Here is a 17,562-nt window from a genome sequence, read left to right on the forward strand (position 1 = left end):
AGTGATGCTGTGGGTGGGAGTTGTGGTTCTGAGAGAGACCCCATATTCAGCAACCCCATCTGGAGGTGAGGTCCATGGTGAGGTGACTGTTGGCTGGATTTTCACTGCAATAAGAGTGCTACATTTTCACCATAGAATAAGAAAAATCAGTTGTTATGGGACCATTGACATCATTAACTTATGACCACCCAATGCTTATCATCACTAGTCCTATGCAACAGTGTGAACAACACTTGCCGAGTTTCCTTTGCAGATTTGCGGAAAACTTTTGCGATATTTTCTAAATGTCGATAAAAAACTATTGCGAAATGACAGCGTTTCCATTAACTGATGTTTTGTGACTAAAACTTTTTTTTGGCAACAGATATTAGTAGGTTTAAGTATATCACAGCCACTGCACTTGTCATTATCGAAGGAGACTTAGGCGTGTTATCCAAGCATTAATGGCAAGGAAAGCCCCTTATGCTTGGGAGCGGCCACATATGAGGTGTTTCTCCCTCCTATCTGAGGTCTTCATAAATTCTGGCATTTCTTTCTTGTTTAGAATCCAGTATTCCTGTAATTCTTTTGACTTTTGAGTTTCATAAAGAACTCTGTTCTTCTGTCCAAATGTACCGCACCATCTTTAAAGAATGATTGACTTTTACGTATGCCAGATGACCTGTAAATGCAAAAAAACTGCAGTTTTGCAAAATATTCCTTTTTCGAATTGCCCGAAAAACCACCTCATGTGAGTGTAAAAACTTTTTTGCAATATATGGGAGTTTTTGCAAAATTGACATGCTTCCATTGGGCGTATTTTCATTTCACAATTTCAATTTGCACAATTTGAAGGGTAACGGAAACACAGCTACTGATACATAGTTAGCCAAACATAATAGAGAAAATGTATGATTCTTAAAGGTGCCCTAGATTGTTTTTTTACAAGATGTAATATAAGTCTAAGGTGTCCCCTGAATGTGTCTGTGAAGTTTCAGCTCAAAATACCCCATAGATTTTTTTTAATTAATTTTTTTAACTGCCTATTTTGGGGCATCATTAACTATGCACTGATTTTTTCAGCACGGCCCCTTTAAGAGATGCGCTCCCTCTGCCCCACGAGCTCTCGACTATATATACATCGCATAAACAAAGTTCACACAGCTAATATAACCCTCAAATGGATCTTTACAAGATGTTCGTCATGCATGCTGTATGCGTGCTTCGAATTATGTGAGTAAAGTATTTATTTAGATGGTTACGTTTGATTCTGTGTGAGTTTGAGGCTATGCTCTGTGGCTAAAGCTAACATTACACACTGTTGGAGAGATTTATAAAGAATGAAGTTGTGTTTATGAATTATACAGACTGCACGTGTTTAAAAATGAAAATAGCAACGACTCTCGTCTCCGTGAATACAGTAAGAAACGATGGTAACTTTAACCACATTTAACAGTATATTAGCAACATGATAATGAAACATTTAGAAAGACAATTTACAAATATCACTAAAAATATCATGATATCATGGATCGTGTCAGTTATTATTGCTCCATCTGCCATTTTTCGCTGTTGTTCTTGCTTGCTTACCTTGTCTGTGCACAGATCCAGCCGTTAATACTGCCTTTCCTTGTCTAATGCGTCGAATGGTCTGGCATTATGCAAATATTGGGGTCATACATATTAATGATCCCGACTGTTACGTAACAGTCGGTGTTATGTTGAGATCCGAGTGTTTTTAAATGAGATTTACATAAGAAGGAGGAAACAATGGGGTTTGAAACTCAATGTATGTCTTTTCCATGTACTGAACTCTTGTTATTCAACTATGTCGAGGTAAATTCAAATTCTGATTCTAGGGCACCTTTAAAGTCCCCCGTAGTCAATAATTGTATCCCTTAAAACTCATCTTTGATCACCGAAATGACATATTTAAATGTTTTTTTCCAGTGAAAAAAAAATCTTCATGCCTTAAAATAGCTTGAATGCAACTCTACACCCTTGCTTCATTTAATATACACGGATCAATGAATGTGCAAATTAGCCCCGCCTCACTCCAGCTCAGAGATCCACTCGGTCAACTTACTGAGGTAAACGCTGCACAATGATATCGCTCTTTACAACATCGGAAATATAACGGTAATATGATTAGCATTTTGCTTGACTATGTTATCAAACAGCTAATAATATGTTGCTAATGTTACACAAACCATGTTCCTGTTCGCCATCTAAGAGTCAAGACAGCTGCCTTCTAACAATTAGTATCCTAACAAACGCTTTAATAACTCAGAACGTCAGTGGAGAAAGGCATATAGCTCATCATAACATCGTAATATACATCATACACCCAACATATTGCTAAATTAACGTGTTTTTTCATATCAACATAGAAATATACTGGGATAACCTGGCTTCTCTCGAGACTCCTCTGCTAGTTCGCATGTTAATGATACGCTAAAGCCCGTCGGCACATTGACGTGATTGGTTACAAGGTAGTTTGTGACGTCACAGACACCAGTGATTTCAAACCGCGGGTTTGAGACTGTGGTTCACTGCAGTTTTTAAAGGAAAAAATACTCAGCAATCATGTTGACATACAAATTTGCTCATTGTTTGTCTTAAAGCATATTAAAAACATCACACAGACATATAAACAACATTAAAAACTTGATTTTCACCACAGGGGCTTTAAAGGTATATAGCCTGGTCTTCTACTATAACAGGTCATAGTAGAATTAAAACTGTTTTTGGTACAAAGACCTTTACTAACATGGTGGATACAATATAGGGATGCATAATCGATAAAAAAGCCAATGTATAACTTAAAATTTAAAATAAGACTAAAAACAAAATCAATTGTTTTTAATGCTACAAGTCAAAACATTTATTGTACTTTTTGTATATTGATTTTGAGACTTGCTACTTTGTTATTAGTGTTTTTAAAGACTAACTTTGAGCGAGCGCTATAGCTGACGGTGAAGGTAATCTAAAATGTACAAATACATGTGCAATTAAATATATGTCAATAACAATATACTCATCATAACAGATAATAATATATACACAAAAAGGAACCCCACTAAACCCCACTTATAGGGGCTGTGGAAAACTTCCAAGGAGGCAGCTGTCACGTGCACTCTCCATCTTCCCATCTTCACCAGACATCTAGTTGGAAACTACATTTCCTGTCCCTCCACCTGCACTCACTTGGTCCCTCACCCACCTGTCCCTCATCAGCATGCCAATCAGGACCTGAATAAAAGCACACACCTCACAGTCACTCTTTTTTTTATATGGTCTCCAATATGGACTTACCCGCTCTACCTACCAGTGAAATCTCCTTGTGATATTCAGTTATCTTCTTGTGAAACCCCAATGACTCCAGCAAAATCCTGTAAGATATTGTTTGGAACATTATACTTACCTGGAACATTATACTGTCCATTCACCTTACTCTGCCAAAAGGTGTTTGCTTTCTCTACTTTTCACGGTCCAGTCACCACCATTCCCCTGTTAGGCTGGTAAAAAGGAAAGAGACTCTGTTAGTAAGTATTCATCTGCTTATTATCTTGACGGTTTCATTACTCACCTGCTTAACTGTGCATACCATCTGTCAATAAATACCTATTTGGATTGAACTAACTCTCTGTCTCCGAATCTGGTATTCCCTAACAGCAGTGAGATGACTATATATACAGGGGTTGGCCAATGAAACTGAAACACCTAGGGCCTCATTTATAAAGCGTGCGTATGCACAAATTTGATCTTAGAGTGAGGGCCTCCTTTTGCAGCCAATACAGCATCAATTCGTCTTGGGAATGACAGATGACAAGTCCTGCAGAGTGACCAGAGGGATTTCAAGCCAATCCTCTTCCAGAACAGTGGCCAGGTCACTATGTGATGGAGGAAAACATTTCCTGACTTGCTCGTTACTGTGCAGGCCATGGGAGATGTTCAACTTCGCTTTTTATGTACACTTTTGGTGCATTATCATCCTGATACATGGCCCCACCTTCAGGAAACAATGTTTGAACCATTAGGTGCACATGGTCCTCCAGAATGGATGGACAGTCCTTGGCAGTGACGTGCCCATTAAACAAAGTAGGGAATGCTGTGATACTGCAGCCAAAACCACCACTGATGCACCCCCCATGCTTCACACTACCATTGTTTGCATGCAGCAGTCTGGGTGTTAAGCTTCTTTAGGGCTTCTCCACACCATAACTCCCGTGGATGTGGGAAAGACAGTGAAGGTGGATTCATCAGAGAACAATACGTTTCACAGATTTCCTCTGTTGGCACCAGTGAAATCCACTTTGGCATTGGCACGAGTGACCAAAGGTTTGGCTATAGCAGCACAACCACGAGATTGATCGGTTTTGGTGGAAACCGGAGAGTCGAGGCGCACATTTAATTCTGCCGTGAGTTAGGCAGCTGTGGCTTTATGTTTTTAGGTTACAATGCGGGTTAGTACCGGGACATCCCTTTCAGACAGCTTCCTCTTGTGTCAACATTTACTCCTGTTGGATGTGGTTCATCCTTAATGGAGGTATGCTGACATTACCCTGAGCTACGTCCAAAATCGTGTACTGAGTAGGTACTACAGTACATTTGAATTTGAACTTACTTCGCGACCATTAAAAAATATGTTCTATAAAGGTGCTGGTCATATAATTAGAATATCATCAAAAAGTTATATATATATTATATTCATTCATTACACACAGACTGATATATTTAAAATGTTTATTTCTTGGTAATTTTGATGATTATAACTGACAACTAAAGAAAATCCCAAATTCAGTATCTCAGAAAATTAGAATATTACGTAAGACCAATACAAAGAAAGGATTTTTAGAAATCTTGGCCAACTGAAAAGTATGAACATAAAAAGTATGAGCATGTACAGCACTCAATACTTAGTTGGGGCTCCTTTTGCCTGAATTACTGCAGCAATGCGGCGTGGCATGGAGTCGATCAGTCTGTGGCACTGCTCTGCATTGTTGGGTCTGGCATATCGCATCTTCCTCTTCACAAATACCCCATAGATTTTCTATGGGGTTAAGGTCAGGCGAGTTTGCTGGCCAATTAAGAACAGGGAATACCATGGTCCTTAAACCAGGTACTGGTAGCTTTGGCACTGTGTGCAGGTGCCAAGTCCTGTTGGAAAATGAAATCTGCATCTCCATAAAGTTGGTCAGCAGCAGGAAGCATGAAGTGCTCTAAAACTTCCTGGTATACGGCAGCGTTGACCTTGGACCTCAGAAAACACAGTGGATCAACACCAGCAGATGACATGGCACCCCAAACCATCACTGACTGTGGAAACTTTACACTGGACCTCAAGCAACGTGGATTGTGTGCCTCTCCTCTCTTCCTCCAGACTCTGGGACCCTGATTTCCAAAGGAAATGCAAAATTTACTTTCATCAGAGAACATAACTTAGGACCACTCAGCAGCAGTCCAGTCCTTTTTGTCTTTAGCCCAGGCGAGACGCTTCTGACGCTGTCTGTTGTTCAAGAGTGGCTTGACACAAGGAATGCGACAGCTGAAACCCATGTCTTGTGTAGTGGTTCTTGAAGCACTGACTCCAGCTGCAGTCCACTCTTTGTGAATCTCCCCCACATTTTTGAATGGGTTTTGTTTCACAATCATCTCCAGGGTGCGGTTATCCCTATTGCTTGTACACTTTTTTTCTACCACATCTTTTCCTTCCCTTCGCCTCTCTATTAATGTGCTTGGACACAGAGCTCTGTGAACAGCCAGCCTCTTTTGCAATGACCTTTTGTGTCTTGCCCTCCTTGTGCAAGGTGTCAATGGTCGTCTTTTGGACAACTGTCAAGTCAGCAGTCTTCCCCATGATTGTGTAGCCTACAGAACTAGACTGAGAGACCATTTAAAGGCCTTTGCAGGTATTTTGAGTTAATTAGCTGATTAGAGTGTGGCACCAGGTGTCTTCAATATTGAATCTTTTCACAATATTCTAATTTTCTGAGATACTGAATTTGGGATTTTCCTTAGTTGTCAGTTATAATCATGAAAATTAAAAGAAATAAACATTTGAAATATATCAGTCTGGGTGTAATGAATGAATATAATATACAAGTTTCACTTTTTGAATGGAATTAGTGAAATAAATCAACTTTTTGATGATATTCTAATTATATGACCAGCAATTTGTCCTCTTTTGAACTCTGATATGTCTCCCATTATGTTTTGTGAATTGCAATATTTTATGTGCAGCTGTGTATTGATCTGCTAATACAACCTTCACACTCTGCTCTTACTGATGGAATGTAAAATCAGTGAAGACTGCTCATATATATATAGGCATGAAACCTCCAACACTATTGGCCAGCGTTTCTGTTTCATTGTCCAACTCCTGTATTATATCCTGTATATACATATGTTGTACAGTGGGGTCTTCGAGTCAAAAAGCTTGAGAACCACTGCTCCAGATGTAGTTACAGTATACATGTGTTTACCTGACATGTCTTGGTTAGTGGATGAGTTAACTGGGAAACTAAATGTTCTACCTGCTCAAAGGAGTGTGAAGTGAGTTGACGGGAAGGACAGCCGTGAGACCGTCCTGTCTCAGCGGCTCATGCTGTCTAAACGGGCCATTGAGACAGAACCTGTGCTCTGGTGCACTGCCTGTGTGTCTCCTCCTGCTGCTGCTGTGTGTTACTAAAATCATCAACACACCAGTGACTCCGACACCCACACACTCTAGAAACCCATATTAGTTTGTCTGGGGAAAAAAACAAGAATGACACGAACAAAGACAGCAAAAACGCATCTGTGGTCACAAATAAGAGATAAGCATCTGGGAGAGCAAAAAGTCATAAACATGCTTTTTTTCTGTAAAATTAAACACAAAGGCAGGGCTCTCTGGGATTAATGGAGGTTGATGGGCTGTAATGTTGTGCCATGAGATTTCATTTTACTTGTTGAACTGTTGCATTAAAAAAAAAAAAAGATTTTTAGATTACTATTGCAAACTACTATATTTCACGTCAAGCTTTACAGTGTAAAGGCATAAAATGCATCTCAAGTTACTGGAAATGAGATCCTGGGATGAAGGCTAATTAAAAGTGGGTTTAGTTGTCTCTTTTTACTGAATATTTCTCAGGGTGTGTAATTAAAAAAAGGAAGAAAAAAAGTAAAACATTAAGAAAAAAGCATCTTAAACATGTAGGTCTCGCTGAGCATGTTGTGGTGCAAAGTACAAAGGCAAATACATTCTAAAATGAGTTTTCAATGAAAATTTATTTTTTTGTTTTCAAAGAACTGAATAAAACAACATCCATGGTGAAATTATTATTCATGTACAAATTGAATAGTTACTGTCCTTTAAAAATTAAAATCAAAATAAATATAAATAAAAAAAGAAAAAATCATAATGAAATGGTTTAAATTAGGTTTTAGGCAGACAATAATAATAAAATTACAATATTAAAACATCAAAACCTGTTTAAAAACAGTGCAGAAGCTTCTTGAAAGTCTCCCTGAGAACATGTATTAATATGTAAAAATTCAACAGATACAGTGTTTGCAGCCCCTTTCATTTGAAACAGTATAATCAATAAGAACAAAAATGCAGAGGGCTTGATTTTTATCCATTTGAGAGTTCATCATGTAAAGTCTTTATATGGAACAGTGATGGAGGGAAGTTTTCTGTAAAGAAAACCGAATGGTTCACATTAAGACCAAAAAACAAGAATTTAACTAATGTTAATGTGAAATTCACAGACTCTAAGGGTATGTTTACATGACAACAATGTACTAAAAATGGAAAAGTTTTTCCTAAGCTTTTTTTTTTTTTTTTTTTTTTTTTTTTTTGCGTACAGACAACAACGTTGTCAAAACGATCCCCGTTAACACGGATCCACGAAAACGATTAAAAAAATTGTATTATGCATGTCAGGCCAATAGTTGGCGATTTCACTTTATAAAGAAACACTTGAAGACTGTGTAGACTGAACACATAATACTCATGAGCAGGATATAACCATTTTCACAAATTCACATTTTTTGTAGTTTACACTGAGAGGATAATGGTACAGTTTTCAAAAACTTTTCAGGCCCCCAAAATGCTGTTGTTGTGTAAATGAACAGTCAAAATGCATACAAAGTTTTCAGTTTTTGTTTGAAAATGGTGTCAAGTAAATGGCCCCTAAGTATGCATACTCTGATATTAGGATTATTAGATGACATAAAATAAGGGCTCACTACACTGTTTGATACCTTATTCCAGTGTTACTGGTGAATCTTCACTCTCTAGAGTCACTGGGTCCATGGGAAGGCCACAGCACTGTGTTCAGTGTTGAAACAATAGTTGTACTGTAAAACAACAGAAAAAAGAATGATGACTTTGGCAATTCTACCGCAATGCCAACAATATTAACAATGACAATGAATTTTTGTGCATGTTTGTGTTGCATTGTATTTTTTTTTCTCCACTTTTCTAAACCGATTGCAGCATAAAAGTCATCTTTGCATAATTTAATCTAATAGCAACTATAACTCTAATAGCAGCTCTTACAGATAGTTAGAGAGTCGGACTTGTAACCCAAAGTTCGCGGGTTCGATTCTCAGTAGCGGCAGGAAAAATGTAGGTGGGGGGAGAGAATGAACAGCGCTCTCTTCCACCCTCAATACCCATGACTTACCCTAACCCCCAATCGCTCCCCATTCGCCACAGCAAATGGCTGCCCACTGCTCCAGGTGTGTGTCCACAGTTTGTAGTGTGTGTGTGTTCACTACTCACTGCTCCTAATGTGTGTGCACTAACTTGGATGGGTTAAATGCAAAGGGACAAATTCCGAGTATGGGTTACCATACTTGGCCTTCAGGTCACATCATGTCACTTCACGTCCCTAAAGTGTTTCAATTGTCTTTGCCTAAATGCTGCTGAATGGCGCCCCCTTGTGTAGGCAACCAAAAACACAGCCACTGAATCATGAATGCAAGCTAATGAACTGCTTTCCACAATACACATTATCTCACGACTTGTCACACATTTAAGCTTTTGCCTTCCCTCATAAATAAATGTATTACATCTAGAGGCCCTGATATTATTTCCAAATACAGTGCAAGAAGTAGTCTGTTACCTGTATATCTTTAAGACTAGGCAAACCTCATATATAGACATATCACAAAGGATTATGTTGATTATGCACAGAAAGATCATGTGTTCACTCAACTAAAAATAAAGAATTTACTAAATAACTTACCCCTGCTTTTATCTTCAGTTACATTTCGAATAAATACTTATTTTAAATTAATAATTATAGCCTGTTATATATTTATAGCATGTTAAGTAAATAATTATAGCCTGTTATATTTCTAAAAAACGTAAAATTTACAGTGACTAAAATAGGAGGATTGGGAATTACATTATATAAAGGTACATTAGTAATCACATCTAAAAATACCACAAAAAAATAAATAAAAAAATAAAATAAAGACAAAAAGGAATTTAATGCTTTTACTTTTTTTAAATGCAAAATAAACATGATTTAAAAAAAAAAAAAAAGATCTTGTTTTTAAGCTTCAAAAAATGCCCTTGTAAGCTGTTATGCAGATTCACAGCACTAGGTGATGCTGGAGGATCACACAACAACATTGTTCTTCTGTTCACAAATCTCTCTTTCTCTCTCTTTCATCTACCTGAAGCAAAACTGCAAGTTCCACCAACATGTCACATGTCACACGCCGCTTAGTTATAATAAAAAGTCACACACAACACCTGAGAAATAAATAAGCAAGTATGTGTGTGTGCGCACGCATGTATAAATGATGGATGGAAAGGAATGGGCTGTTATCACAGAGTGCATGTATCACTGCCTGCCATTTTTACACAGGCCCGTGACAGGACAGTGACATGCGGAACATGGGCGGCAGCCTCCGAGATGAGCAGATCTTCATTTCCTGTTCCTGCTCAGAGCAGGTGAAAATATGTGACATGTTGTCTTCATTAATTCCCCCTTCATTTGAATATCTCTCGTCTGCTCTCTGGGTGTCCTCTCAGTCTCTTTCTCCCTCACACGACCATATGTACAGTCACACACACTCACACGGCCATTATAGCATGTTATAGTTCTGGTTTAAAGTGTCGCACTTTCATACATGCATGAGATCACATATTGTGCATCTTTATGTTCATGTTTTATTGTATATTCTAGGTAGCTAAAAAAACACACACACATACACACACCCTGAATCATTAGCCTCCCTTCAATAACATTTTTCAGCTGTGCAAACTACATAAAGACGTCAGCTCAAATCACTAACTAATTAACACTTAAAAAGACACAAATTAGATATGCGTGGCTAAAAGCAATTATAATCTCTACGAGTTTTGCAAATCATTTGGGAAATGAAAAGAATGCGTAATTGCTGGAACCAACATCTTCAACAAAAAAAATGGCTCAAGTGATGCTTGTTAGGGAGCGGTCTTATCGACGGACCCGATTGTGATTACGACGCTTTTCCGCAATTACATGTGCATATGTTTAATGTCACAAAATGCCTCTTTTTAATGAATGTGTTTTTAATAGAATTAGCAATCAGTCAATTACGATGTGCGTCAGGGCCCTGAGCAGAGAAGTTATCATCCAGAGAGTAATGAAGGAATACATGCAGATTCCTACTGGAAATATGTATTCAGCTCCCGGCCTATAAATGCAACTGAATTATATTATACGCTCACTTAAAACTGAGATTATAGTAACACTTTACATTACAGAATCCATGTTATACTCATTACTTATTTCTACAGTAATAACAATTACAATATGTGATTACAAATAGCACTACAAAATAATTACATTACCATAGATATTATTTAGAAAAAATAATATATATATATAATAAACCTTTTTTGTCACTTCTTTGCAGCAGTCTACTCTATAAACACAATTATTAATATATTATTACACATAATATTTTTGGGGCTCACTTACACCACATACTGAAGAGGAAATCAATAGAAAAATTACGTAAAATGTATTATATATGGTATAATAATACAATGTATGTATGTATATATACACTATATTGCCAAAAGTATTGGGACATCCCTCCGAATCATTGAATTCAGGTGTTCCAATCACTTCCATGGCCACAGGTGTATAAAATCAAGCACCTAGGCATGCAGACTGCTTCTACAATCATTTGTGAAAGAATGGGTCACTCTCAGGAGTTCAGTGAATTCAAGCGTGGTACCGTGATAGGCTGCCACCTGTGCAATAAGTCCATTCGTGAAATTTCCTCACTACTAAATATTCCACGGTCAACTGTTAGTGGTATCATAACAAAGTGGAAGCAATTTGGGAACAACATCAAACCAGCCACAAAGTGGTAGGCCACGTAAAATCACAGAGCGGGGTCAGCGCATGCTGAGGCACACAGTGCGCAAAAGTCGCCAACTTTCTGCAGAGTCAATAGCCACAGACCTCCAAACTTCATATGAGATTCAGATTAGCTCAAGAACAGTGCGTAGAGAGCTTCATGGAATGGGTTTCCATGGCCGAGCAGCTGCATCCAAGCCTTACATCACCAAGTGCAATGCAAAGCGTCGGATGCAGTGGTGTAAAGCACGCCGCCACTGGACTCTAGAGCAGTGGAGACCTGTTCTCTGGAGTGACGAATCACGCTTCTCTGTCTGGCAATTCGATGGACGATTCTGGGTTTGGTCGTTGCCAGGAGAACGGTACTTGCCTGACTGCATTGTGCCAAGTGTAAAGTTTGGTGGAGGGAGGATTATGGTGTGAGGTTGTTTTTCAGGGGTTGGGCTTGGCCCCTTAGTTCCAGTGAAAGGAACTCTTAATGCTTCAGCATACCATTTGGACAATTTTGGACAATTTCATGCTCCCAACTTTGTGGGAACAGTATGGGGATGACCCCTTCCTGTTCCAACATGACTGCGCACCAGTGCACAAAGTAGGTCCATAAAAACATGGATGAGCGAGTCCTGACCTCAACCTGATAGAACACCTTTGGGATGAATTAGAGCGGAGACTGCGAGCCAAGCCTTCTCGCCAACATCACTGCCTGACCTCACAAATGTGCTTCTAGAAGAATGGTCAAAAATTCCCATAAACACACTCCTAAACCTTGTGGAAAGCCTTCCCAGAAGAGTTGAAGCTGTTATAGCTGCAAAGGGTGGGCCAACTCCATATTAATCCCTACGGATTAAGAAAGGGATGTCATTAAAGTTCATGTGCACATAAAGGCAGGCGTCCCAAAACTTTTGGCAATATAGTGTGTGTGTGTGTGTGTGTGTATATATATATATATATATATATATATATATATATATATATATATATATATATATATATACAGTTAAACCAAAAATTATTCAGACATTTTTTATATTTTCCATATATTTTTACTAGTGGGTGCAGGACACTATAATTAATTTATGTAAGTGAGGATAGCAAAATAAAGTAAACTGTGACATGTTATACCCACAAATTCTTCATACAGTGGACTACCAGTAAAATTGATAAAAATTTGGGACCAAAAATTATTCAGACACTTTGACCTGACCATGTTTTGCTTGTGTTATCTGACATAATTAAGATACATTTTTTTCTGACAGTTTAACTGAGATCTTGTCATATTTTATTATTATTATTTTTTTAAACTATAGCGAATAAACTGTATTAATAAATTAAATGTTCAAGGTGTCTGAATAAATTTTGGTTTGACTGTGTGTGTATATATATATATATATATATATATATATATATATATATATATATATATATATATATATATATATAGCCTATATGTGTCTATATGTAACAAAATTGAACTCAAAACTACATATATATATATATATATATATATATATATATGTAATTAATTTTTTAATTATTTATTAATATATTATATATATATATATATTATATTATATTTAGTTATATATATATATATATATATATATATATATATATATATACACACACACACACACACATTACATGCATATAAGCATGAGCATAAAATGTTAAATTATTGTCTAAGTACACAATCTAACTCAAAACTAAAAAAAGAATTACTATTAATAATAACATATTTCCGATATAATTTTTTTTCATATCACAGCGACATATGACGAACAGTGACTGGTTCAGAGCAAGAGCATCCCGGCTTGCATTTCTGACAGGGTGGCAGGGAAACTGCATTCCAGGTCGAAGATGCGGCTGAAGAACAATAGCTGTGGATGCTCTCACACTGATTCTAATTATCAGGGCAGCGCTCCGACTCCGTCGCCGTCAGCCCTCGCTTCTCCATTAATCTTGTGCTGTCGCCCACCTCACTAAACCCAGTGCTGTTACACTATCTCTGCTTTACTTCATCTGCGGAGCCTGCGTTAGGCTGTAATTAATGAATCCCCCCTCCCCTCGTGCTGGGTCTGCTGCTTCTAATCACAGCCTGCTTCGAGGAGAGATGCGCCATGAAAAGTGTTGATGGGGAGGGGGGTCAATGTGATAGTAAATATGTATAACTAAACAAAGAGAAACTGCCATTTTAAAACAAAATCCTGTTGTTTTCACATAATTTGTTCTAGATATTCTGTAATGACTTGCAATGAAATGAAAGCCATTATCAGTCTTGCGTATCACCAAGTTCATTTTCTTTTGTTTTTAACAGAAAACTCCTGTCTATGAAGTGACTTGCACAACATTCTTATGGCATTATTGCTGTTACTATTATTATTAATATTACTATTTTTTTTTTTTTTTTTTTTTACAACAATAATAATAATAATCCTGTTTTGTCACCTCATTGCAGCTGCCTACTCTCTCAAAATTATGCGATTTTTGGAGTTCAATGAAGAGGAAATCAATAAGAAAATTACCTATTTTAATTTAAAAATATAATAATAATTACTGATAATATTTATAATATTACTTATAAAATTACTAACATTATTTACAATAATGATAATAATAATAATATTAATAATAATAATACACTTCTGTCATTTCATTGCAGTTGCCTACTCTATTAACATAATTATTAACATAATTATCTTTATTATTGGAGCTGACTTACAGTACACCACATACTGAAAAAGAAATCAATAGGAAAATTAGCAAAAATGTATCATTATTTAATAATAATAATAATAAAGTTTTATTAATAATAATCCTAATGATTTTGTCAAAAATATCACTGTATAGTTAAAAACCTTGTTTGCTTAGTTTAGCAGTATGTCAGCAACTGATTATTGCATCAAACAACTAAGAGCACATACAGTAAAGTGTTACAACACAAATGTAAAACAATATAAAACAATGTATATATATTAGCCATACTCTCAGGGCCTACCTGAACACCACAGTCTACCTAGCATATTTGAACTTACTTCCTCCTCAATCTCTTGTGGTGATTTGATGGCAATATTCAAGAAATGGACTGGTTCTATCTGAAAAAAACAACACAAAAACAATGACATATGAAAACAGACAAGGGAAACATGGTTGTGCTCATGGTTAAGTAAGCATGATTAAGATCTTTAATCTTCTCGCTCTCATTCCCTCTCTGACAATAAGAACAGAGCTCTTGTGACAGGGGCCAAATGGCCCTCTGTGAGCCAGCTCTGTCTGTCTGCGTGCATTCATCAGCTGCAGATCCATTACAGTAGTGCTGAAGGGTCGGGCAGCATCTGGGTGGATGGGGGGTCTAGCAAAAGTTTGGTTGCATAAGCGACAGATTTGTTTGAGCATCAGGATCAGCCCAAAATAACAAGATTGGCTCAACTAATGGGGCTCAACCTATCTGTCTGTCAAACCAATGAAAGACTGGGGAAGTGTTTAGGAAACTTGTTTGAAAAATTTAATTATTTATTATGATCATCATGATTATTGGTGATTATTATTTTCCAACTTACTTCATCTCTAGTTGTGGAGGTAGATTTTTTGGAGATCATAAAGGGTATGTCATCCATAGCTGGAAAGAGAGAACAATATATAAGTGATAATGAAGTTGCCATTACTGAAAAACCAACCCAAAAAAGGTTATTATGACTCCAACGTGAAGCAGAGAGGTTTTGTATCATCCTCAAGGGGTTTATATATTAAAAATTACTAGATAACTGCAACTTTTTACACCAAAAACGTAAATAACTGGACATCCCCGCTGAGAAAAAAATACACATGCTCAAAAAAACAGCCTAAGCTGGTTTAACATGGTCAAGCTGAACTCCCAGCCTGACCAAACTAGCTTGCTAAACAAGACATGACCAGGCTGGAAGACCAGCCAAACAACTTAGGCTGGTTTTAGCTGGAGGTTTTTTTCCAGCAGGGATGAAACATTTGAAAAAAAATCTATTTTATCAGAAAAGACGTGAAAGTGAAACATGAAACTAGTACAGTCGTTTGCCAGGGACAACAGTCAAATACACAGTTTAACGTTTAACTCTACTATGGACCAATCACAGAGCAGTGTAATAAAATACATTAATAATAATAATAATAATAAAACCAAATAAGTAATATTCCAAACAAACACCTTCAATATTGGTTTCTGTTCTATATGTTCTGAAAATGCATTTGACTTAATCTAATGGTCGAAAATAGTAGATTGAAAGTTCCCGAATCCCCTCAGAAACTCGCTCAGACAAAGCGAGATGAAAGCCTTTTTTATCCTCCACTGTATTTGAGTGCCCCCCCCCCCACTCGCTCTCCTCCCTCTTTCCCTGTTAATTACTCTTGATTATTCCTGATCCTGTCTTGTCAGGGAGACGTTCGACTCCAAAAACAAAGCCCCACTCGCACACGTCGAAAGAAAAAGGGGAAAGAGAGAGACAAAACATTCGCCGGATATCAATTTGCATGAAAATGAGCCAGAGTGTTCGGCTCTCGGAGAGAAAGCGAGAGCGAGAAAGAAAGAGAGGTGGATTGAAAGAGGACTTGCCAAGAGTGCGGTGGTATAATTAGCATTCTACCAAACAAACGAGCTTCAACAGAGCTATAATTAAGCAGGCCTGTAATTAAGTGTATGCCCTTTATCATAATGATCATGGTTAAAGCGCCTTTGATGGCTGCCAGTGGGTTATTAACGGCGTAACCCTGCGCCACACGGCGCCCACGCAAGAATCAGGGTGTCACGACTGTCAGGCTAAAGAGCGCCCCTTTGTTTATCAAATACATTAGAGCCCAAATTAACACAGGGTGACACGAGCGCACAATAGCTCCCATTGACTGAACTGAAGAAAAATGTCCATCCCCTCAAAAAAATCAGAAAGTGCCAGAGTTTGCTCATGGAAAACATATTGAGTATGGCATCTAACAGCAGTGCTATATATTTACAACAGCGCATGGGATCTGCTGGCATGGAAGGAGGAAACCAGAGGACTTCTTCTCATAAGTTACCTGGATGTCGACAGTGTAACATTTGCTGCTAAAGGCAGAAAGAATATCTTAAGCTGTCATACGGGTTCATTAACTTGGCAAAAGCTGAATGCTTCTTTGTCCTCAACTCTTCCACAATGTGCCCATTATTCTTAATGAATATCTGAACACACATAAAATATCTTGGGAAAAAGGTGAACATGTTATAAATGATGACAAAGTCCCCCAATCATGAGCTCAGTCCACCCTGGCATAATTCACATACTTTTTGTATTTGGGTAATCTATTCGAAAATACAATGAAACAGTTCATACAAAATTACTTAAATACACCTTTTCTATGATGGGCATGTTTCATAGTAATTTATATATTTTTATAATTTTTTAATAATACTGTATTATTGGGGGGGGGGGGCACTAATATCAGTTGGATCAGTAAGAATGTTAAGTAGTTTGGCATTGTTTATTAAAATATAAATATCAAAACGACTACATTACTTAATGATATATGAAAAAAAGTTTGTCCACAAAATTCAAGTCATGTGGTGTAACCGACATAACCGACATAAACCAAAAAATAAAAAAACATCATGTCAAAAACATTAGGACCTATGGTGGATTTTTATGTTTTATGGGGACTTTCCATAGACATGATTTTTAAATTGTACAAACTCTATATTCACAGCACAGTGGTATCGCTCTTTACAATGTCTAACACAAAAACGGTAATTAATATGATTACCCTTTGGCTTGACTACTTTATCAAACAGCTAATAATGTGTTGCTAATGTTATACAAACCATATTCCCATTCGCGAGTCTGACAGCTGTCTTCTAAAAATCAGTTTCCTTAGAAACGTTTTGAACAACTTAGAACGTCTGTGGAGAAAGGCATATATTTCCCCATAACATCATGTTATACATCATTCACCCACTATACTGCTAAATCTACCAGATTTTTCATATCACCAGAAAAAAATACCAGGATAGCCTGGCTTCACAGGATAGTAATGATATGCTAAAGCCCGCCAGCACGTTGACGTGATTTACAAAGTAGTTTATAAATATATTACCATGGTATCGTGTCCAAAACATCCAGGGTTGTACCATGGTAGTTTTTTTAATGCCAACCATATGGCTCACCCTAAGTAAAATAAAACCTTTAAAGCTAAAGGAGGGTCCGACTCATTCTGACTTATTAAACAAGATATA

At 37.2% G+C, this 17,562-nt stretch overlaps 1 protein-coding gene across 2 annotated transcripts in view; it reads right to left on the minus strand.

Annotated features, from left to right (window-relative positions):
* Positions 1–7,229: 7,229 nt before the first annotated feature.
* mvb12bb (multivesicular body subunit 12Bb) overlaps positions 7,230–17,562 on the minus strand; it is a 63,160-nt gene continuing 52,827 nt past the window's right edge. For both annotated transcript variants that reach the window (XM_048210290.1, XM_048210289.1), the window contains exons 8-11: positions 14,891–14,949; positions 14,366–14,425; positions 8,227–8,322; positions 7,230–7,656 (exon numbers count right to left, since the gene is read on the minus strand). In XM_048210290.1, the coding sequence (XP_048066247.1) occupies positions 8,266–8,322; positions 14,366–14,425; positions 14,891–14,949 (176 nt within the window). In that variant the 3' untranslated portion in view covers positions 7,230–7,656; positions 8,227–8,265. The remainder of the gene's footprint in view (positions 7,657–8,226; positions 8,323–14,365; positions 14,426–14,890; positions 14,950–17,562) is intronic.

Source organism: Megalobrama amblycephala, linkage group LG12, assembly GCF_018812025.1.
Source record: "Megalobrama amblycephala isolate DHTTF-2021 linkage group LG12, ASM1881202v1, whole genome shotgun sequence".
Taxonomy (NCBI): Eukaryota; Metazoa; Chordata; class Actinopteri; order Cypriniformes; family Xenocyprididae; genus Megalobrama; species Megalobrama amblycephala.